We start from the raw sequence: 24,625 nt of genomic DNA, 5'->3' as shown, positions 1-24,625 counted from the left end.
CTCACCTCCTAACTGAAGGGTCTTATACCATACAGTACTCACCTCCTAGCTGAAGGGTCTTGTGCCCCACAGTATTCACCTCCTAACTGAAGGGTCTTGTACCCTATGGTATTCACCTCCTAGCTGAAGGGTCTTATACCTTACGGTACTCACCTCCTAACTGAAGGGTCTTATACCATACAGTACTCACCTCCTAGCTGAAGGGTCTTATACTGCAGGACTGTAAAATTCACTCCTCAAGGACTTTTAGTACTTAGAAGGTCTTATCCTACAGTTAACCATAAGTCACCAAGATAATACTTAAAAGTCGTTTTTCTTACCTTGGTCCATGCACGGAGTTGCCTGACTTCACGTGTGTACCTGCCGCACTAAATACTCGTTCAGAGTGACTTCCCTAGGATCGTTTTCAGTCGATTACTCGGGTCCGCTACCAACGAGAGAAACGAGACCGTTTTTAAATTAACGGGACGCGTCTTCTCGTCTGTCGTCGGCCGCGGTCCCGGCAATGATGAAGAGATCCCGGACGAGCCCCCAATTGTTAGAAACGTAGCCCACTTAATAATAATTTACACCAAGTCAAACTCTGAAGAAGTAAGTTTATTTAACGTTCTTGCAAGATCGGGTGTCCTACAAGCAGGCACACCCATCAACATATTCAGTTCATGTTTATACAATACAAATCCATTTGTCCACGCCTTTATTTTACATTATTGGTTATAACATATTATGACACTAACCTATCCTATAGTTGCTACAGTCTCCTCCTCTGTTTACTTCTCCCCCTACTCTAACTTTCTAGCCCCTAACTCTTGTTTTTGTTTTACCTTATTTGGCTCTCCATTGTGTGTTTTAACTTGCAGCTGTCAGCCTTTATCTTAGTGGGGCAGTTTCTTATTCACTACATCCTTTGTTCTAACTCTTGCTGTTTTTCTTTTCTCTGCCTAAACACAATTTTTAACTGCTGTACTGTCTCAAGGTCTTTATTTACATATCCTTATCAGTTCTCTTTTTCAGTGATTTCATTATGTTGTGTAGAAATGACTTCTCAGTAATTTTCCACAAGCTGTAGAAACAACATTTCAGTATTTCTTATTCTCACATTTCCATCACTTTTTGTTTTTATTTCAATTTTATATAAGATGGGAAATGGGAAGCCAGCCAGGCATAGTTAAATTTAGAGGTAACAAAGGCATGGATAAGGGTTTTAGCAGCAGCTGAACTGAAACAGGAGCTGAGTTGCGGTGTAGATGGTCAGGGTGCCCCACTTAATATCAAGACAGTGTGCGATAAATGCTGAAGTAAAATACCACGGATGCTGTAAATCTGAAACAAAAACAAAAAATGCTGGAAATACTCAGCAGGTCAGGCAGCATCTATGGAGAGTACAGTTAACGTTTCAGGTCTGTGACCTTTCAAAAGAACTCTGAAACGTTAACTTTGATTTTCTCTGCACAGATGCTGCTTGACCTGCTGAGTATTTCCAGCATTTTCTGTGATCAATGCAATCTGCACACCACAAATCTCATTCTGGAAAAGCAGGTTTGACCAGACCCTCCAGGCCAGAAGGATCATTGATGCATTGCTTCGCAGCCTCTCACTGATCCTGCGCAGAGCACAGCAGCTGGGAGTCAGAGCACCAGACCAAACCTATGCCGAACACGTGCCGGAAGCTGCAGGAGGGGGCGGTGCTGTGAACGTGTCGAATGTTTATGGTGAAAATTGGCCACTATCGGCTCCTATTACTGTCGCTCGCTGCTGTATCTCTTACCGGACTCGCATGACTTCCCCTGACACGAATGTCCCGGTCACGCTGCTCGCCCCTTCTCCGGCGAGTCTCAAGCGGTGAGTGTCCCCATGTTTAGCTGAGCCCAGCCAGGCCTTAACCGACCGGGGACAGTGCTGGAAATGGAGCAGGCAGAGCCCGCCCGGCTCAGGCGGGGCTTCAACCTCCTGAAACAGGCGTGTCTATCGTGGCCTGGGTGGCTGGGCCTTGGCTTGAAACCGCCAAGGTTTTAGCGTCTGAAGAGTAGGACAGTTTTCCTTTAATCCAGGAGTTTCCAGGCTTCTAGTAACGTAGTTACAGCCATGTCTGCTTTATTGCTGTAAAAGATTAGTAAACCCGGAAGACTCGACGGCATCTTTCCTTTAACTACTCGACGCGAAGACGTCAAATTAATTCTGAAGTAACGGAGTTCAGACTTCTACATGTGCACAAGCTGGTGTTTATGCGCAACAGATCTTGCCTATTCACAACGTCCCAAAGATCACTCTTAAAAGATCTTCGTTCACAGTATCTGAATTTTATAATAACTCTTTTCAACCTTTGTAGTTTCAAAAAAGTCCAATGAGACAAATGACTAGTTTTTTTGTGAGAGAAGTTTGTTGAGGTGTAAATTTTGGCCAGGACAGTGGGCCAGACAGTGTTATTCAAATTGAGCCATGGGATCTTTTACACCCACCCGAGAGGGAAGATAGGACATCAGTTTGTTGTCTCTTCTGAAAGATGGTGCCTCCTACAGTGTAACTTTCCCTTAGTACTGCACTGAAGTGCCAACTTGGCTTGCGTGTTGAGGACCCTGAAGTGGACCTTGAACCTATGACCACCTGCGCTGGATTTTATCTGGCTCTTGGAGATGGGAAGTGGGAGGGACACAGGATGGCAAGGGGTGGTGCTGGGCAGCGTGCCTGACATCCTGCTCTCTCAGTTTTAAGTATTTGATTCCCACTGTTAAAAATAAAGATCAGGGAATGGCTGAAGGATTGTCCAAAAAGAAAAATTAAGAACAGCGTGAATTGAATAAAATGAGAAATGAAAGGTTTTAAACTATGTTCTCTTCCTATTCTCTCATTGTTTACTTTTTTCTGCTTACTTTGAGAACCTTAGAGGTTGAATTCATTGCAAAGTTGTATTCTGATATCATCTGATAGCTTTCCATCACAAGTACAAACAATTTATTTTCTTTAGAGATACAGCACTGAAACAGGCCCTTCGGCCCACCGAGTCTGTGCCAACCATCAACCACCCATTTTATACTAATTCTACATTCTCCTACCACATCCCCACAATTCTCCTACCACCTACCTACACTAGGGGCAATTTATAATGGCCAATTTATCTATCAACCTGCAAGTCTTTGGCTGTGGGAGGAAACCGGAGCACCTGGCGGAAACCCACGCAGTCACAGGGAGAGCTTGCAAGCTCCACACAGGCAGTACCCAGAATCGAACCCGGGACACTGGAGCTGTGAGGTTGCAGTGCTAGCCACTGTGTCGCCCGAGTGGAGCATACTTTTATTCCACTATGAATTAGTGATGTAACACCTAATGGTGGCTACCTTTTCTAAAGCACAGAATTAGTAATTCTGCAGTTGTCAAAACTAAATGCAGGGACTCTGTTCATTGGTTAGTTGAGTCAGCGGCTCATTTGAAGTGGATCTGTAAGTTAGGGCGGCGCAGTGGTTAGCACTGCAGCCTCACAGCTCCAGCGACCCGGGTTCAATTCTGGGTACTGTCTGTGTGGAGTTTGCAAGTTCTCCCTGTGTCTGCATGGGTTTCCTCCGGGTGCTCCGGTTTCCTCCCACAGCCAAAAGACTTGCAGGTTGATAGGTAAATTGGCCATTATAAATTGCCACTAGTATAGGTAGGTGGTAGGGGAATATAGGGACAGGGGACAGGTGAGGATGTGGTAGGAATATGGGATTAGTGTAGGATTAGTATAAATGGGTGGTTAATGGTCGGCACAGACTCGGTGGGCCGAAGGGCCTGTTTCAGTGCTGTATCTCTAAATCTTAAAAATCTAAATCTAAAACACTTGTCTAGCATAGGAACAGAAATGTTAAGGGAATAATTTGTGTAAAATTGTTTTGTGGGATCAACAATGTATCTTCCACTTATTTGTGTCGAATGCATGTGCGAGTTGGTTATCTGATTTGCAGGATATATCAGTTGTACCAGCTATTGAAGTTTATTTAGCAGCTTATGATCTTTTAAATTGTTTTATAGAGCAGGTTTTTCTTAAAATAGTAGATAGGATTTGTAAAATATAATCTTCTGGATGAAGGGATATTGGAAATATTATTAGAGCTATTTTGTTTGAATGGAGGGATAAACACCAACATAGATTGGTTGTCCTGAAGGGCCTATTTCCATGTTATCATATCTGTGTTTCTGTTAAGAGACCAGAAGCCAGAATCAGATAAAATTAAAAGAGTAAAGTGCTTCCCTCCACCCTTTATAGAAAAGCTTCAGAACTTTTATGTGATAGGGAAAAGGTGAAGAAACTATTGTATAACATACACTATGGAATCTATGGGACAATAATCCAGTTTCAATAGGAAGTCAAATTGGGCAGTACACAATGCAAAATTCACTTAAACTTCAGTTTTCCTCCTTTTAGGTCTAGGCACAATTTTCTGGACCCTTGTTAATGATGCTTTAACACCAGAAATTAGAAGATGTGTGCTTGTGGGTGAAGATGACATTTTACCCTCTTCCTCTCTTTGAGAAAGAATCTGGTCTTTATTTGAAACCTTCCTTTACACAGCTGAGTTCAGGACCCAACTCTGGAAATCCTGGGTAGATGCCAATGTTCTACATTGCTGTGCAAAAGGATTTACTTTCTTTTATGTTGTGCTGGTCAAAATGGTGGTAATTACTACTTGTGATGTTAGGCTTCAAAGTTTTCTAGAATGAGGATCTTGCACTGGTTGCAAACTGTCAGACCTCAATCACTTTTCCAGATAAATTCCTGTAACTCTTGTTTTCTCATTTTCCTAAGTGGGGGACTTCTGCAAATACAGACACGCTCGGGCCTATCTGTCCCACCTCTACAAAGTAAACTGCTATTATTTTAATGTATGGCCTAATAACCTAATAATTCAACCAATGCAGAAAAATATAGAAATCTGATGGCTTCTTGGATACCAGTGTCAACACCTAAATTCTAAGTTGCATAATTGCAGTTAGGCTTACTTTGAGTGATTTGATTTTAATTATGTAAAATCTAATAGTTGACTCTGCATTGAAGTCAGAGAATACTTGCTTACATCAAGAGTTAACCCACAAATAGTTCTGAAACCACAATATATTTCCAGTGAAGTTGAGATTTTAATACTGATCTACATCATTTTTTTTATTTCTTGTAGGAAGCGAGAAGCTGCCAAGCAATTGATTGAAAGTTACTACTGTCAGTTAACACAAGGCTGTGGAAATGAGTTCTGTGCCAATGAGAACTGTGCTTCCTGCCCAGGTTTCAAGCAGTTGGACAATAATCGAGCTGCGGCCAGAGCTCTGGAACTGTATCGGGCCAGGGCAGAACTATGTGCAACTTGGCCCACTAAGAAACCAAGATCTCTGCTTTCCCAAAATGTTTCACCTGACAAGTACAAGCATAAAAACTGCAAGGCTGTTGAGAGTGACTTTGATGTGATCTGTGGTAAGAAACAGCAGCAGGACAACTTTCAAAGTAAGGCTTATGTTTTTCCTTGTAGGCTGAATATTCATTAGCAAAGTCTTGGGTTTACTGTCTTGCTTATTTTTTTAAAAATTGGTATTCCATGAGATGATCAAATACTAAATCATTATTAGTCTTAAACATGCTCTTTTTCTCTCTGAAGAACCCATTTGAGACAACTATTGCTGCTTATAAAGCACAACCTCAAATGCCCCATTCCCCTCTCTAGCTTACTTTACCACCCACCAAGCCTGCTGGTTGTGAGCATCGCTATTCCCTTCCCCTGTCCTTCTGATTTGTATCAACTCCTGGCCCCCCAAACATGTTAAATTTAAAATTCCTGTTCTCCTGTTTAAATCCCTTCATGTCCTGGCCTGTCCCTGTCTCTGTAACCTGCTCCAGCCCTACAACCGCCACCCCCCCCACCACCATTCATTCCTGACTTTGACCTGTAGTGCCCTTTCACTGCACTATTGGCAGCTGTGTCTTCAGCCATTTTGGCCTAACACCTTCCCTTCCAAATCACCCAAGCCCACTCCAACCACTCCCGCCCCTCCCCCTCCCCCCTCCCCTTCATCCTCCCCCCCCCCTCCCCCCTCCCCTTCATCCTCCCCCCCCCCTCCCCCCTCCCCTTCATCCTCCCCCCCCCTCCCCTCCCCTCCCCTCCCCTTCATCCTCCCCCCTCCCCTCCCCTTCATCCTCCCCCCTCCCCTCCCCTCCCCTCCCCTTCATCCTCCCCCCTCCCCTCCCCTCCCCTTCATCCTCCCCCCTCCCCTCCCCTCCCCTCCCCTCCCCTCCCCTCCCCTCCCCTCCCCTCCCCTCCCCTCCCCCCCCTCCCCTCCCCCTCCCCTCCCCTCCCCTCCCCTCCCCTCCCCTCCTCCCCCCCCTCCCCTCCCTCCCCTCCCTCCCCCCTCCCCCCTCCCCTCTCCCCCCTCCCCTCTCCCCCTCCCCTCCCCTCTCCCTCTCCCTCTCCCCCTCCCCTCTCCCCCTCCCCTCTCCCCCTCCCCTCTCCCCCTCCCCTCTCCCCCTCCCCCCTCTCCCCCTCCCCCCTCTCCCCCTCCCCCCTCTCCCCCTCCCCCCTCTCCCCCTCCCCCCTCTCCCCCTCCCCCCTCTCCCCCTCCCCCCTCTCCCCCTCCCCCCTCTCCCCCTCCCCCCTCTCCCCCTCCCCCCTCTCCCCCTCCCCCCTCTCCCCCTCCCCCCTCCTCCCCTCCCCCCTCCTCCCCTCCCCTCCCCCCCCCTCCCCCCCCCTCCCCTCCCCTCCCCCCCCTCCCCTCCCCCCCCTCCCCTCCCCTCCCCCCCCCTCCCCTCCCCTCCCCCCCCCTCCCCTCCCCTCCCCCCCCCTCCCCCAAACCCTGTCTCTCCACCTCCTTTCTCTTTTTATGCCTTTATTAAAACCCAGCTCTTCGATGAGCTTTTGGTCACTACTTCTGGTGTTTGCATTTGTGCCTTTATGAAATGCCTTGGGAATTTTTTCTACACTAAAGGTGCTATAAACTTGCAAGTTGTTGTCATGTGTGTTTTCCAAAGAAAAGTATCACAGAATAATATAGTGCAGAAGAGGCCCTTCGGCCCATCGAGTCTGCACCGCTGCATTAAAGACACCTGACCTGTCTACCTAATCCCATTTTCCAGCACTTGGCCCATAGCCTTGAATATTATGACGTGCCAAGTGATCATCTAGGTACTTTTTAAAGGATGTGAGGCACCCCGCCTCTACCAGCCTCCCAGGCAGTGCATTCCAGACTGTCACCACCCTCTGGGTAAAAAAGTTCTTCCTCAAATCCCCCTTAAACCTCCTGACCCTCACCTTAAACTTGTGGCCCCCTTGTAACTGACCCTTCAACTAAGGGGAACAGCTGCTCCCTATCCACCCTGTCCATGCCCCTCATAATCTTGTACACCTCAATCAGGTCACTCCTCAGTCTTCTCTGCTCCAGTGAAAACAACCCAAGCCTATCCAACCTCTCTTCATAGCTTAAATGTTCCATCCCAGGCACCATCCTGGTGAATCGCCTCTGCACCCCCTCCAGTGCAATCACATCCTTCCTATAATGTGGCGACCAGAATTGCACACAGTACTCCAGCTGTGGCTTTACCAAAGTTCTATACAACTCCAACATGCTTTTAGTTTAGTTTTAGTTTAGTTTAGAGATACAGCACTGAAACAGGCCCTTCGGCCCACCGAGTCTGTGCCGACCATCAACCACCCATTTATACTAATCCTACACTAATTCCATGTTCCTACCACATCCCCACCCCTCCCTATATTTCCCTACCACCTACCTATACTAGGGGCAATTTATAATGGCCAATTTACCTATCAACCTGCAAGTCTTTGGCGTGTGGGAGGAAACCGGAGCACCCGGAGGAAACCCACGCAGACACAGGGAGAACTTGCAAACTCCACACAGGCAGTACCGGGAATTGAACCCAGGTCGCTGGAGCTGTGAGGCTGCGGTGCTAAGCACTGCGCCACTGTGCCGCCCCAGTGATTTTGTAATCTATGCCTCGATTGATAAAGGCAAATGTCCCATATGCCTTTTTCACCACCCTATTAACCTGCCATTCTGCCTTCAGAGATCTATGGACAAACACGCCAAGGTCCCTTTGTTCCTCGGAACTTCCCAGTGTCAGGCCATTCATTGAATACTGTCGTGTCACATTACTCCTTCCTAAGTGCATCACCTCACACTTTTCAGGGTTAAATTCCATCTGCCACTTTTCTGCCCATTTGACCATCCCGTCTATATCTTCCTGTAACCCAAGACACTCAACCTCACTGTTAACCACTCGGCCAATCTTTGTGTCATAATTGTGTCATAAAGTAGCATAATTTTGTGAGAAGGCAGGTATCATACTCCAGTACTATTTTAGCCAAGAGTTGGTTTGGAATTAGAATCTAGGAAAAATGTTTTAAATTTAAAAAGGTCTTTTCAAAGTGTTCTATTGATTGATGCAGCTACTGGGTAACTCGAATATCATTGTTTTGTTTTGATAGTATTTGTTGTCTGCAGCATTGTTACTCAATGAAATAAAATAACAAATCTACTTGATTTTTCCAAGGTTAGGTTACTGTAGAATTTGATATGTGGTAAGTTTCCTTCAGAAATGTTAAGGCACTAATCAAATTTCAGGGTAAGGACTTCAATCTTTTAATTGTTGCAACAGTCAAGTACAAGAGCACAGCAGTGGCATTGCATTTATGAGGCAATGGTTACTCTGAATTCTTAATTGTCAACTTAATGTCTTATGAAAATGTGCTTTTTTCTTAAAAAGAACATTTTTGACCTCCGTTCCTGAATGTCGTTAAAATGTTTATGCAGTCGATGCTCTAAACTCTAGAGAAGTCCTTGAGATAAACTTTTCCAAACAAGTTGTTTTCTGTTTTACATTCTACCATGTGGCTATTTCTGGAAGTAAGTACACTTAGAATTTCTTGCACCTGGAGTGCCTTTTCTTTCAAACTGAACTTGCCACTTCAGCTGTTCATGTTCTCCCTGGAGAGGGGTTGAAGTAATGGCCTTTTTTGCATGATTTATTAGCTTTAGAATTAAATGCAGAGGTGATATTTGCATAAGGTAATGCTTCATGTATTTTGTAGTTCTCCCAGGTTTTGTTTTTATGCCTATTCCAGTACATCCAGCTTGAAGTTAGCTTCCAAGGTAGTGCTGATGATCTTGATTTGATTTCATTACCTGGCATTAGAAAGAAAAGAATTTTAAAAAATATTGTCCAAGGTGCAATAGTAGTTCATTTCAAATTTCACTAAGATTAACTAAAAGATTTTTTTATAAAGCTATGTTTGCAAATTTTCATTTGTAATTGTTTTTAGTTTCCAGGCGCTTGATGAGCTGAGAACAGACAGGCGTTTCTATGGCAGTAAACGTGACTCCATAATGGTGTGTTGCCTCCCTGGTGCCAGGGTCAAGGATGTCACTGAGAGACTGCAGGAAATTCTTTTGGGGGAGGGTGAACAGCCAGAGGTCGTGGTCCACATTGGTACCAATGCCATAGGTAAGATGAGGTCCTGAAGCAGATTTTAGGGAGCTTAGCAAGGAGATTAAAAAGCAGGACCTCAAAAGCAGTAATCACAAGATTGCTTCCGGTCCCAAGTGTAAGTGAGCATAGCAATAGGAGAATTGAGCGATTGAACACGTGGCTGGAGAACTGGTGGAGGGAAGGCATCAGATTTATGAGATATTGGGACCGGTTCTGGGGCAGATGGGACCTGTACAGGATAGACAGATTGCGTCTTAGCAGGGCTGGGACAAATATCCTCGCAGGGAGATTTGCTAGTGCTGTTGGGGACGATTTAAGTGAAATTGTCAGGGGGCTGGGAACCTGAGAGGGAGCTCAGATTGGAGGGAAGCAAAAGTGGTAACTTGTCTGGGGTGTGGGAATCAGGAGCAAGCATTAGAGAGGAATACTCAGGTGCACAGAATGCTGGGGGAGATAGCATGAGAGTAGAGAATAGTACATTATTAGGTGGGGTCAGAGTAAGGGAGAAAGTAATAAAGTCTGAATCAGGGTTAATGTGCATATATGTGAATGCACAGAGTGTGGTTAATAAGACTGGTGAGGTACAGACGCAGATTGCCATGTGGAAATATGATGATGTGGCTATAACAGAGAACTGGCTCAAAGAAGGGCAGGACTGGGTGTTAAATATTCCTAGATACAAGGTGTTCAGGAAAGGGGAAAGGGTTGTGGGGAGAGTGGTGGTGGTATTGATAAAGGAGAGCATTGCAGTGCTGGAGAAAAAGGATGTCCCAGAGGGGTTGAGGGCAGAATCAATTTGGCTAGAGTTGAAGAACAAAAAAGGTGCAGTTACATTGCTCAGTGTTGTCTATAGGCCACCAGCTAGTGGGAAGGACGTGAAGGAACAAATTTGCAAGGAAATTACAGAGAGGTGCAAAAATTATAGGGTAGCTATAATGGGAAACTTTAGTTATCCAAACATAGACTGGGATAATAGTAGTGTAAAGGGCAGTGAGGGGCAAGAGTTCCTAGAGTGTGTTCAGGAAAGTTTTCTACAACAGTATGTTGCTAGTCCAACAAGAAAGGAGGCACTGCTAGACCTGGTTCTTGGGAATGAGGTGGGCCAAGTGGATCAAGTATCAGTAGGAGAGCATTGAGGGGATAGTGATCATTGTATCATAAGATTTAGGCTGACTGTGGCAAAGGACAAAGAGCAATCCATGGTAAGAATACTTAATGGGGTGGGGGGAGGCCAATTTCAGTGGGGTAAGAATGGAGCTGGGGAGCGAATAAATTGGAGTCAAAAGCTGGTAGTTGAATAATGGGCTACCTTCAAAGACGTGATTGTTCGGGCATGGTCGAGGTATGTTCCCTCGATGTGGAAAAGTAGGACAAACAAATCCAGAGCACCCTGGATGACAAAAGAGGTAGAGATTAAGATAAAGAAGAAAAAGTGTGCTTATGACAGATGCCAAGTAGAAAATACTATTGAGAACCAGGCTGAATACAGAAGGTCCAGAGGGGATGTGAAAAAGCAATTAAGAGAAGTAAAGCGAGCAGTGAAGAAAATCCCAAAGTTTTCTATCGGCATATAAATAGTAAAAGGGGGAGTGGGGCTGATTAGGCCCAGAAAGGGGATTTACACATGGGGGCAGAGGGCAAAGCTGAGGTATTAAATTAATACTTTGCATCTGTCTTTGCCTGGGTTGCATCTTCTTCCTTGGTAATGTTTTTAGAGCAGTTAAGTCAGACACTAGAGGGGTTTAAAATTGATTAAGAGGAAGTATTAGATAGGCTGTCTTTAGTTAAAGTGGTAAGGCACCAGGGCCAGATGAGATGTAAACAAAGATACTGAGGAAAGTGAGGGTGGAAATTGCAGAAGCACTGGCCATCATTTTTCAGTCTTCCTTAGACTCGGGGTGGTGCCAGAGGACTGGAGAATTGCAAGCATTACACCCTTGTTCATAAAAGACTTAAAGATAATCCCAGAAACTGCAGGCCAGTCAGTTTAACTTTGGTGGTGGGAAAACTTCTAGAAAAAAATAATTTGTGACCAAATCAGTAGTTATGTGGACAAATGCGAGTTAATTAAGGAAAGCCAGCATGGATTTCTTGAGGGAAAATCATGTTTAACTAAATTGCTGGAGTTTTTTGAGGAGATAATAGAGAGGGTTGATGAGGGCAATGCTGTTGATGTGGTGTATGTGGACTTTCAAAAGGCATTTGATACAGTGCCACACAAGAGACTTGTGAGCAAACTTGTAGCTTATGGAATAAAAGGGACGGTAGCAACATGGATACAAATTGGCTGGGTGACAGGAAACAGTAGTGGTTCATGGATGTTTTTTGGGCTGGAGGAAGATTTGTATTGGAGTTCCCCAGGGATCAGTATTGGGACCCTTGCTTTTCCTGATATATATATTAATGACCTTGACCTTGGTGTACAGGGCACAGTTTCAAAGTTTGCAGATGATATGAAACTTGGAAGCATTGTGAGCTGTGAGGAGGATAGTGTCGAACTTCGAAAGGACATAGACAAATTGGTGGAATGGGCAGACAGGTGGCAGATGATGTTCAATGCAGAGAAATGTAAAGTGATTCATTTTGGTAGGAAGAATGTGGAGAGACACTACAGAATAAAGGGTGCAATTCTAAAGTGGGTGCAGGAGCAGAGGGACCTGGGTGTATATGTGCATAAGTCATTGAAGGTGGCAGGACAGGTTGAGAGAGCAGTTAATAAAGCATACAGTATCCTGGGCTTTATTAATAGGGGCATAGAGTATAAGAGCAAGGAAGTTACGTTGAACTTGTATGAGACACTAGTTCGGCCTCAGATTGAGTATTGCATACAATTCTGGGCGCCGCACTTGAGTAAAAACGTAAGGGCATTGGAGAGAGTACGGAAAAGTTTCACGAGAATGGTTCCAGGGATGAGGAATTTCAGTTATGAAGTTAGATTGGAGAAGTTAGGACTGTTCTCCTTGGAGAAGGCTGAGAGGTGATTTGATGAAAGTATTCAAAATCATGAGGGGTCTGGACAGAGTAGATAGAGAGAAACTGTTGTCACTCATGAAAGGATCGAGAATGAGAGGGCACAGATGTCAAGTATTTGGTAAGAGAAGCAAAAATGACATGAAAAACTTTTTCACGCAGAGAGTGGTTAAGGTCTGGAATGCGCTGCCTGAGAACGTGGTGGAGGCAGGTTCAATTGAAGCATTCAGAAGGGAATTAGACAGTTATATGAAAAGGAAGAATGTGCAGGGTTATGGGCAGAAGGCAGGGGAATGGAACTAAGGGAATTGCTCTTTCCGAGAGCCAGTGCAGACACGATGGGCTGAATGGCCGCCTTCTGCACTGTAACGATTCTGTAGTGCTAAAATGTCTTTAAAAAATAAACTGCATTGTATGGCCAATGGTAACTTATACTGACAATGGTCTAGTCTGACAGTTTTTGGTAATACTGGAATGTGTACAGAAATTAAATTAGCGTGATTACAAATTGGAATAGCTTGTTTGTTTTGGTGCAAAATTTTAATTTAGTAATTTATCTTGATAGGTAGGAAAGAAATGTTTCAACTATGTGCTTTATTGTCTGAACAACTGACTTATTTCTATTGCTAGACATAACGTACCTTACTGAAGAAAAAGTGGATGAAATTCTCAGCGTATGCAATGAAACTGGAGACTTCTCACCACTGGTGCATGTTATTGGCCGGATTTTCTCTCGTGCGGAAACGCTAGTTAAGAGCTTTCGGAAACCTGAGATGAAGAGAAATTGCTTGAGTTGTTTAACGGAAAATAGTCCAGATAATTTGGAAAAAAGTGCTCAAATGCAAGCAGTAGCTGGATTTGATCATTCAGCACCTTGCTGCTCTCAACAGAAACCTTGTGATTGTCCTGGCAAATCATTTAAGCTTGAAGAATTAACTGTCGATATCAAATCTGTTCGGAAGGTCTACAAAAAATTATTGGCACATAACCGGATAGAAACTGCACTGATTAATGCTTTGATGTATCTATCACCAGATGTGGAATGTGAATTAAGTTATCACAATGCATACACCAGAGATTCAAACTACCTAAACCTGTTCATAATTGTCATGGAAAATCACAACCTACATAGTCCTGAGTATCTGGAAGGAGCCTTACCAATGTTCTGCAAAGCAATGTGCAAGCTTCCTTTGTCAGCACAAGCCAAATTGATCCATCTGTGGTCAACATACAACTCAAGTGATATCCGCAGAATGGTTGAGGTCTTTCAGCAGCTTATCACATACAAAGTTATAAGCAATGATTATAGTTGTCGAAATTTGGTAAATGAAGATGACGTCGTCGTTGCAGCAACCAAATGTCTAAAAATGGTGTACTATGCAAATTTGCTGGGTGGCATGTTGACCATAGAGAACGACGACGAAGAATTGTCGCAAGAAACCAGTGAGGGAAATTTGCATCAGAACCTTTTGATTGAGGACACCCGTTACAAGAAGGGTCCTCGGGTGGACCCCTTGGAAAAAGAGCTTAATTTTCGGGTTATTGACTGCTGTCGACCAGTGATACCTTATGATGAATTTGTTAATGAGTCATTAAACAATGTTCTTGCAATGGATAAAGACTACATATTTTTTAAAGTAGACAGTGAGAAGAAGTTTTCTTTCTTGACCTGTCCCTTCCTCCTTACCCCCTATACTAAAAGCCAGGGTCTGTATTATGACAACAGAATTCGAATGTTCAGTGAACGACGTATAACCGTGCTATACAACTTGGTACAAGGACAACAAGTTCAACCTTATCTCCGACTGAAAGTAAGGCGCGATCATGTCATTGATGATGCTCTTGTGCGGGTATGTATCAATATTTTGTTTGATGAGGAATCTTTTGTATTAGAAGCATTTCTCTGAATTTATTTAAGTGCAACTGTTAATAGATTTAACCGAGAATGCTCAACAGGCGTTAAACTGTTCAGTGAAATTTGTGTTTTACTGTAATGCCTTCTATTCTTCGGGGCCAGTATCATCAATTCTAATGTTGGGAAAAAAAGCCAAGTGCCTAAACATAATTTTTCTAAATTATGTTTAGCAATTTCTCCTGAGGGCTAAAGGGTGGTGCAAGTTATGTTCTTCATAAAGGCGTAAGCCAGATAATGATAGACTGGTTAGTTTTATGTCAATAGTAGGAAAATTGCTAAGAGATGATATGGCACAACAGTAAATACTTGGATATTTATTAATTGGGGATACTAACATAGATTTGTAAAGGACAGGTCTTATCTGGCTAATTCATCTAATTTTCTGTGAAAATTAGAATGTATAGACAAAAGGAAAGCAGTGGAAACAAGGAAAATGTCCATTAACTGTAGTGTTACCAGAGATAGACATAAATGGTTGGAAAAACTAAGGCTATTTACTACAGCAGAAAAGGTTAAGAAGAGTTGTAATGTAAGTCTTGAGCAATTTAACAGTAACTAATTGGTGAATCTGCAATGAGGCATAGATTTAGAATTAGCGCTAGAAGTGTCAATAGAGAGCGTATAAAAATGTTGTTTTCTCCTGCAAAGGATTATAAAATATGGAATGTATTCTACAAGTGGCTGTTGGTAAGCCAATCATCGACTTAAATACTTCATAGTTTGAGGCAGCACAGAAGAGGGTATTCGGCCCATTGTCTCTGTGCCTATGCTTAAAGAAACTAGTCTAAAGGGTGCAGGCAAATAGGATTATAGTAGCTAGCTACTATGTGAAGCTTGTATCCGTGCTTGCACCATGGACTAAATGATTACTGTGCTGAAATTGGCTAGCACCACAGCCTCACAGCTCCAGCGACCCGGGTTCGGTTCTGGGTACTGCCATTGCGGAGTTTGCAAGTTCTCCCTGTGGTTTCCATGGGTTTTTTCTGGGCGCTCCGGTTTCCTCCCACATGCCAAAGTCTTGCAGGTCGATAGGTAAATTGGCCATTGTAAAAAAAAAAAAAATTGCCTCTAGTGTAGGTAGGTGGTAGGAGAATTGAGGGAAGGTTGGGACGTGAGAGGGAAAAATGGTATTAATATAGGATTAGTATAAATGGGTGGTTGGTCGGCACGGACTCGGTGGGCCGAAGGGCCTGTTTCGGTGCTGTAACTCTCTATGAATCTGTGACTTTCAGATGCTTTTATTGAAAGTCCATTGTTCCTATGGCTCTCTTGATTTCTTCTTGATAGGTTTTTTTACCATGCTATTCCTGCAGTGTTCCTGGTATCTGCTTGATGTGGGCTTAAACCTGCATTTATCAGTCATTTAATAACCAGCTTTAAGGAGGGTTGGAACGGTGAAGGGTAAGTGAACAATGTGTCTTAGGAGTTGAGATAGCTCCAAGATGACATATCTGTTATGGACGACTGGAAGCAAGTCAATTCACTGGTAAAATTAGCGATTTCGTACTGGAAACAGACTGACTATCAGCTTTGAAAAATCGTTCAGTGAGTATTACATGAGAAACTTGTTGCAAAGATTCAGGCCCATGATTTTAAAGGTAGAGGAATGGCTGAAAGATAGAAAATAGATGGCTGTTTGTCAGATTGACGAGATGTAATTGGTGCTATGTTCCAGGGAATTGGGCTCAGACCACTCTTGTTCCCCATATATGTTATGACCAGGTGAGAAAGAGGTCTAGGGTTTTAGCCTTCACCTGGTCTTTGTGTAACAGGGTTTAATTTTAAACACACCTTGTTTTTAGCTCACCCTTGGTGAATCCTTGTTCACTGCTGTCCAATTATAAGACCAAGAAACCAGCTCAAACAGGCTTTCTTAGGTTTGAAAAGTTGAAATTTATTAAACTTGAACTGTAATTCAGTTAACGCCGACAGATACACACCGCCCCCACACTTGCATGCATACACGATACACACATACAAATAGAGACATGAAAGAGCAGAAGAAAAATAAAGTGGAGAGGTTTGAGGCAATATCTGAAGAGTTGTGTGACCGTTCTTCGAGCTCACTGTAGAGTCCTTGATTGTTGGTAGATCTTGCTTTTCGTTGGGGCCCAGTATTCTTGTAGGAGACTTTTCTCTCTTTGGGTTCATGTGTGTTCAGTGGATTCAGAGGCTTGTGAAAAAGAGATGGGAGCAGACAGGAGAGATCTGCTCAGTCCAGGAGCAAACCGCTTTCTGCCCAAACTGTTAGTACAAATTCAAAAAACTCAAGTTGCCTTGCAGGTTAGTCATGTGACTAGCTGGTTTGACCATGTCCGATTGTGTATTCGGCCATCTTAGCAGTCAACGAGCTCCCCCACCTTCAACGTCTGATGATCAAATGTCCAGTGTGGGTTGAATGTCAGGGAATGGCTGCTTTGATCTTCCAAGCACTGTCTGTTAATATGCAGATGTCTTTTCCAGCCATGGCTGAACTGTTTAACAAGTCTTCGTCACTCCAGTAACAGTTTAAAATCAATGTTCGTGACAAAATTAATGTGCCTTGTTCTTGACAGGTGGGGGCCTAGCATGCCAATATAAACAATTTAGACATGGGTCTAGAGAGAATCTCAAAATTTGCTGGTAATTCTGAATTTGAACCTCAAACGGTGAGAAAGATATGGGAGGCTGCAAGAGAAGTGGACAGATATGTGCAAATGCAGTTCAAAGTGGTAAAATTGAAGCATTACTTTTACATTTTGGAGGAAAGAGCATAGATTCCAAATATATTCTGAATAGTAAAATTCTTAATGGATCAGAGGAATGAAAGTTTGGGGTGCATATACATATATCTTTAAAACAGAATTGCAGGTGGAAAAAGGATTTTTTTTTAAGAAGAGAAATGGATTCTGGTTTTATATATAGGGACATCGAATACAAAAGCAAGAAAGTAATATTGAATATAGACAAGACTTTAGGATTGGTTTGGGTGCCCTATTTACAAATCATGGGCCTGAATCTTTGCAACAAGTTTCTCATGTAACTTAAATTTCAAACAAAGTTTGGCAGTTAACTGTCAGTCACCATAAACTGGTGCATTCTCCATGGCAATGCCTCTACGAAGCCTTCGGACCCGAAGGCTTGGCAGAGGCGTTGCCATGGAGAATGCACCAGTTTATGGTGACTGACAGTTAACTGCCAAACTTTGTTTGAAATTTAAACCAGGCAGCTTGACTCTGGTCAAGGCATTGCCCCGAGGAATGAACCAGCAAATAAATGGCTGTCACTTATTTTGTTTAGCTGAAACAGTGCAATGTGTACATGTTCTTTATGTTTGCAAAGAACAGGGCCTTGTGTATTAATATATGTAGCTTCCAGTATATGCACGTGCGCCACACTACCAGCCCTACAGACAATCTTTAATTGGTTGTCAGCATAATTCTTAGCACTGAGGATTATTTAGCATAATTGCGGAATCACTTCTAATATTGGACTCTGTATTTTGAGTTTGGCAAGCACTGGCTGGGTGGGTACAGCCTGTACCTTGCCCATTGTGAACAGCAGAAGGGACATGTTTGATGCGATCCACCAGTCTTTGGGATGTACAGCCTATATATCTAGCATCACACTGTCATTGAAATTCATATATCACACTACTCATTTGTGTGATAGGCAGGACATCTTTTTGGCTTGACGGCAGCATCCTGTTAGTGGCGAACACCACGTGTTGCTACTGCATAGTAGTAGTGTGAAACCTTCACCTGTTGCTCAATCTCCCTATCACACAAATGAGTAATGTGATATATGAATTTCAATGCCAGTGTGATGCTAGGTATATCCTATCAAACATCATGTCCCATGTTGGCAATGGGAAAGTTACAGGCCGTACCCAACCAGCCTGTGCTTGCAAAACTCAAAACACAGTGTCCAACAATAGATGTGATTCCACGATTGGACAACGTTTGCTAAATAATCCTCAATGTGCTAAGAATTATGTTGACAACCAATTTAAGATTGTCAGTAGGGCTCGCGGTGTGGCGCTTTTGCATGTACTAGAATACACAGGGCCCTGTTCTTTGCATACAGAAAGGACATGCACACATTGCGTCTGTTTCAGCTAAACAAAATAAGTGACGGCTGTTCATCAGTTCGTTCCTCAGAGCAATGCCTTGACCAATCAGAGTCAAACTGTCTGGTTTAAATTTCAAACAAAGATTGGCAGTTAATTGTCAGTCACCATAAACTGGTGCATTCTCCATGGCAACACCTCTAACATTCGGCGTTCACTTGCCAACTAATCAGCACTCTGTTCTCATACTGTTTAAAGTTGTTCTCCCTTACATTGGTATTCTTGCTGATGAGTGCAAAAGGAAAAGCTTTGACAACCTGTCTCTATTTTCAGCAATACTCAAGTTCTGTACTACTATACGACTAAAGTAGAGTTACATGACGAGAGTTTTCTGCGTTAGCATGTTTTTCCTGTCCATCAAAATGAGTAGGAAATATCTCAGGCTGGCGAGTGCACAAGCAGATTCTGCACCCAATATGTTTATAGTGAGAAAGGGATTCATTTGGGGAGGTCACTGTATTTTGCAACTTTGATATCTCCAGATTTGTGTGATGTGATCCTCTGCAATGAGCTGAATCATCTTTTACATAGGATTTTAATTTATACAAGCAATTTTCAGTTGGAAGCTTTGAATTTTTTTCGGTGCATTATTTGCTGAGATTTGTTTCCGTTATGGACAGTGTCACAGAAGTGATATTGCCTCTTCAGTTTCATTCTAAGTATTTATAGTTTCTTCCATTTTTTTTTTTCCCACCATGCAACCATCGGTTAATACAAAGAATTTCACAACCTTAAATCTATATTTGGACCAGCACAACTTCTATCTCTTCTGGTGATGATTTGCTGACTGTCTAAGTATGGCCATCAACTTTTCAGTGATTCAGAGAATGCAAAATAAAAGCTAATGTTTGAAACTGATAAACACTAATGGAATGTATCCATATTGTACAGGCGAATTGAAGATAACAGTTTTAAAGGATTGCCTGTTTTCTTTGTACTGATCTTCAGTTTATGGAACAATCCACCATCCATTATTTGCTGTGAACTATATGACATTTGCTGTCTCTCTCGTAATCATATAAGCTTCATTTTAAGGCCGAGTGATACCATAACAGAATGTGCTTATTACAAGCCGCTGGTGTAAATGTACTCACTGTAAAGGAAGTGACTTCCATTCTTTCTTGAAATGGTAACTGTGCAGACTGGAACAGAATTTTGGGGCCTATTTGGGACATTTGTTCTTCAGGATTCCTAGAATACCAAAAGCATTGTCTTTTGACATGTTACCTTTGAGTGCATGGACCATTTTTCTTTAAAATACCTTATTTGTGTTTTACAGTTGGAAATGATTGCCACAGAAAATCCTTCAGATTTGAAAAAACAGCTTTATGTGGAGTTCGAGGGGGAACAAGGAGTGGATGAAGGTGGAGTTTCCAAGGAGTTCTTTCAGCTGGTGGTTGAGGAGATTTTTAATCCAGATATAGGTATTTCTTCAACCTTGGTACATCTTTGAAATAGCCAGTCTGTGAATGCAGATTTTTTTCCCTCATCTCAATCAGGTGAAATGCTTAAATAAAGTTCCTACCCTTTAGTAGTAACAAAAAAAGCTGAAGAAGTTTCCCTAGTCTCTGCTATTTGCTTTACTCGTCGAAAACATAATCCAAAAGAGCAGATCTGGTGCTGGCTAAATGTGTCAAGTAAGGAAATGCCTTTTGAAACTGAAGTGATTGTCCTGTAGAAAGAGTTGGAAGTTTTTTTGTTTGAGTTTAGCCAAACATGATGAATTTACAATGTAAATAATAACCTTAAGGTGGGGAAAATGGTTATCTGAAATAGGGGTTTATTTTTGTTTTGAAATATTGTTATAAACTGTTCTATACAAGATGTCATATATCCTGTGTATTGATGGTGAGGCTGTTGGTGCCAGAAAATGGAATTCCCTTTCCCTGCCTCTTTTGCACAGTGTCATCTAGTATTCATGGGCAAAGCAATGCAGCATTGCACATTTCCCCAAAAAGTGCAAATTTTCCAGTCTTGTCTACTGCATCAGTTCTCATCAGTTCTTTCATTTCTCATGGCTGTTCTGGTGGCTTTTCTGAGTGTGATTATTGATATGTGCCAATTTTAGGCAGTTTTATGGTGATACACATGGATTATTGGAGTGAAACTCCTAAACTATTTTCACTTAAGAACCTAACAGATCAATTACCTTTTTAGGCTGAAGTCAGATGGGTCCAAGAGGTGGAAAGATATTATTTGTGATTCAGTGTACTGAAAAGCCCTGTTCTAACATTTGCCTTTCACTTGGCATTTTGACTGGTTATGACTATTATTCATATAGTTCTGATGTTTTCAGGTAAATTTAAATGGACTGGGGTGGTGGGTGAGTAGTGGGGTCTGGTGGCATTAACTGAAGATGGATAAACACATTCCATGTGATTGATGCAGCAAGTTTTATCAAACTGTAAAGGAAGGTGGATAAGTTAAAGATCCTTTTGCCCCAAGTAGTTAGTCAACTTAAATTTCCCTATTGCCCATAGTAAAATACTTGAAGTCTCTTTTTCCTTCTTGTAGGAATGTTTGCTTATGATAGCCACACAAAACTGTTCTGGTTCAACCCTACCTCTTTTGAGAATGATGGACAATTCACACTAATTGGAATAGTGCTGGGTCTGGCAATCTACAATCACTGCATCCTTGATGTCCACTTCCCTATGGTGGTTTACAGGAAGTTGATGGGCAAGAAGGGAACTTTAGAAGATCTTGCTGACTCGCATCCAGTAAGTTAATACTGTAACTACTGTCTTGAGGTAAATTTTCATCAGATTGATTTTAAATAAACAAAATATAGCTATTGCAAGATGATCAAATCAACCATAGATTTAGTGAATCAAGGGGTACTGTGGTTGTTAATGGATTTCAATGAACTATGCCCATCCACCAGATTAGGTAGATTGTGCACAGCACCTGAAGTTAAAAAGAAAGAAAAGCCTTGCATTTATGTAGCACCTTTCATGATCATCAGAAGTTCCAAAGCACTTTACAGCAATGAAGTATTTTTTGAAGTGTATTCGCTATTGCAATGTAGGAAACGTGGCAGCCAATTTGCGCACAGCAAGCTCCCACAAATAGCAATGTGATAATGACCAGATAATCTGTTTCCGTGTTGTTGTTTGAGAGATAAATATTGGCCAAGACACTAGGGGTACTCTGCTGCTCTTCAAAATAGTGCCACAGATCTTTTACGTCCACCTGACAGGGCAAACGGGCTCGGTTTAGTGTCTCATCCAAAAGATGACACTTCCAACAGTGCAGCACTGCCTTTAGGCTGATACTCCAGTGCAGTATTAATTTTTGTGCTTGCTTCCTGGAGTGGGGCTTGAACCCACAACCTTGTGATTCAGAGGCGAAAGTCCTACCGACTGAGGCACACAAGTTAATTAAATGCATTGAGTTCTTCCAGTAAAGAACAAGCTATCACAGTAAATATGAGCTCCATGGAACAGTCCGAAAGGACAAATTTGCAAGGTGAACATTTAGTGTAGAGACAGTAGATGATGTATTCTTGACAATGCACTCAAATTACATACTGGAGGGAGGGGGGATTCTTGGATGGGTTTGGAAGCCATTTGTTACCAGACTGGGCATATTGCCATAAGACCTTGCCCTTGCGTTTTGTCCTCTACCAGTGTCTCAAGGCTGTTGTCACTCTTCCATTCATACCTTTTGGAAAGAGAAAATGCTATTTATCCATCTAGCACATTTTTTATATCATCTCAAGCATTGTTAAATATGTCTTAATTGTATGTTTGGTAACTTGCACAATTGTGTGTTATGCTGAATGAACTGAAGTTTATTCAGATAGCTCAGTTGAAACATGTTATCAGTCAGCTTAGCGATTATGCAGAACAAACAGATTAAATGTAAGTGTAGTGCCATTTATTACTGCTGTCATGTACAGTTGTGTAATAAATGGATAATCAATCATCTGAATTAAAAGGAAAACCAGTTTAAGAAAGTACCCTTTTGTTCAAAGTGTTCGTCCTTTTACATAAGAGAAAACTGTGCTTGTTAATAATTTTAAAATTCTCCCTTGAACATGGGAAAATCCCAAGCCATCTTACGCAGCAACTGTCAAAATCTTTGTACCCTTGTCCCTGCCTGAGGCTGGACAAATGATGTACAACCTTATTGTCCTATTCAACAGTACACCAAGTTTCAAATCCCCATCCTATCCATCATCAGGATAGCTTGATTCTACCTCAGAAACATCCTTGCCTCACTCCACCACTGCTGAAACTGTTAATCACCCTTTTGTTACCTCTACACACAGCCTCTGCTTGCTGGCCTCCCAACCTCTGCCTTATTCAAACTCCAAATCATTCAAAACTTGGCCACTCGCATTTTGCCCTAAACCATTCATGCTTGTCCTCAGTGGCCTTCAATGGCTCCCTGTTTCCCAACGCATTGAATTCAGTACAAAAGAAAATATTGTGGGTGCTGGAAATTGAAATAAAAACAGAAAATGCTGGGAGCATTCAGCAGATCTGGCAGCATCTGTGGGGAGAAACAGAGTTGACATTTCAGGTCTGTGACATTACATTTTTAATATATCTCAGTTCTGATGAAATAGGTTATCTTTTTATTCATTTATGGGATGTGGGTGTCGCTGGCCAGGCCAGCATTTATTGCCCATCCCTAATTGCCCTCGAGAAGGTGGTGGTGAGCCACCTTCTTGAACCTCTGCCGTCTATGTGGGGTAGGTGCACCCACAGTGCTATTAGGAAGGGAGTTCCAGGATTTTGAACGGTGATATACTTCCAAGTCAGGATGGTGTGTGACATGGAGGGGAACTTGCAGGTGGTGGTGTTCCCATGCATTTGCTGCCCTTGTCCTTCTAGTTGGTAGAGGTCGCAGGTTTGGAAGGTGCTGTCTATGGAGCCTTGGTACGTTGCTGCAGTGCATCTTGTAGATGGTACACACTGTGCGTCGGTGGTGGAGGGAGTGAATGATTGTAAATGGGGTGCCAATCAAGCGGGCTGCTTTGTCCTGGATGGTGTTAAGCTTCTTGAGTGTTGGAGCTGCACCCATCCAGGCAAGTGGAGAGCATGCCATCACACTCTTGGCTTGTGCCTTGTGGATGGTAGACCGGCATTGGGGAGTCGGGAGGTGAGTTACTCGCCACAGAATTCCTAGCTTCTGACCTCTTTATATTTGTATTTATATGTCTACTCCAGTTCAGTTTCTGGTCAATGGTAGCCCCTAGCTGATAGTGGGGGATTCAGCGTTGGCAATGCCATTGAATGTCAAGGGGAGATGGTTAGGTTCTCTCTTGTTGGAGATGGTCATTGCCTGGCACTTGTGTGGCGTGAATGTTACTTGCCACTTATCAGCCCAAGCCTGGATATTGTCTAAGTCTTGCACGGACTGCTTCAGTATCTGAGGAGTCACGAATGGTGCTGAACATTGTGCAATCATCTGCGAACATCCCCACTTCTGACCTTATGATGGAAGGAAGGTCATTGATGAAGCAGCTAAAGATGGTTGGGCCTAGGACGCTACTCTGAGGAACTCCTGCACTGATGCCTTGGAACTGAGGTGATTGACCTCCAACAACCACAACCATCTTCCTTTGTGCTAGGTATGACTCCAACTAGTGGAGAGTTTTCCCCCTGATTCCCATTGACCTCAGTTTTGCTAGGGCTCCTTGATGCCACACTCGGTCAAATGCTGCCTTGATGTCAAGGGCAGTCACTCTCACATCTCTTGAGTTCAGCTCTTTTGTCCATGTTTGAACCAAGGCTGTAATGAGGTCAGGAACTGAGTGGCCCTGTCGGAACCTAAACTGAGCGTCACTGAGCAGGTTATTGCTAAGCAAGTGCTGCTTGATGGCACTATTGATGACATCTTCCATCACTTTACTGATTGAGAGTAGGCTGATGGGGTGGTAATTGGCCGGGTTGGTCTTGTCCTACATTTTGTGTACAGGATATACCTGGGCAATTTTCCACATTGCCAGGTAGATGCCAGTGTTGTAGCTGTACTGGAACAGCTTGGCGCGGGGCGCGGCAAATTCTGGAGGACAGGTCTTCAGTACTGTTGCCGCAATATTGTGAGGGCCCATAGCCTTTGCAGTATCCAGTGCCTTCAGTCGCTTCTTGATATCATGCGGAGTGAATCGAATTGGCTGAAGTCTGGCATCTGTGATGCTGGGGACTTCAGGAGGAGGCCGAGATGGATC

At 43.0% G+C, this 24,625-nt stretch overlaps 1 protein-coding gene across 1 annotated transcript in view; it reads left to right on the top strand.

Moving 5' to 3' along the window:
• Positions 1-1,651: 1,651 nt before the first annotated feature.
• Positions 1,652-24,625, top strand: part of LOC137372237 (ubiquitin-protein ligase E3A-like) — a 59,532-nt gene continuing 36,558 nt past the window's right edge. Inside the window, exons 1-5 of the mRNA XM_068035898.1 lie at positions 1,652-1,842; positions 5,145-5,464; positions 13,052-14,271; positions 19,724-19,868; positions 20,959-21,164. Of these exons, the coding sequence (XP_067891999.1) occupies positions 1,778-1,842; positions 5,145-5,464; positions 13,052-14,271; positions 19,724-19,868; positions 20,959-21,164 (1,956 nt within the window). The 5' untranslated portion in view covers positions 1,652-1,777. The remainder of the gene's footprint in view (positions 1,843-5,144; positions 5,465-13,051; positions 14,272-19,723; positions 19,869-20,958; positions 21,165-24,625) is intronic.

The sequence above is a fragment of the Heterodontus francisci genome, chromosome 1 (assembly GCF_036365525.1).
Source record: "Heterodontus francisci isolate sHetFra1 chromosome 1, sHetFra1.hap1, whole genome shotgun sequence".
Classification (NCBI taxonomy): domain Eukaryota; kingdom Metazoa; phylum Chordata; class Chondrichthyes; order Heterodontiformes; family Heterodontidae; genus Heterodontus; species Heterodontus francisci.
The sequence above is the reverse complement of the archived record's forward strand: the minus strand, read 5'-3'. Positions and strand labels throughout refer to the sequence as shown.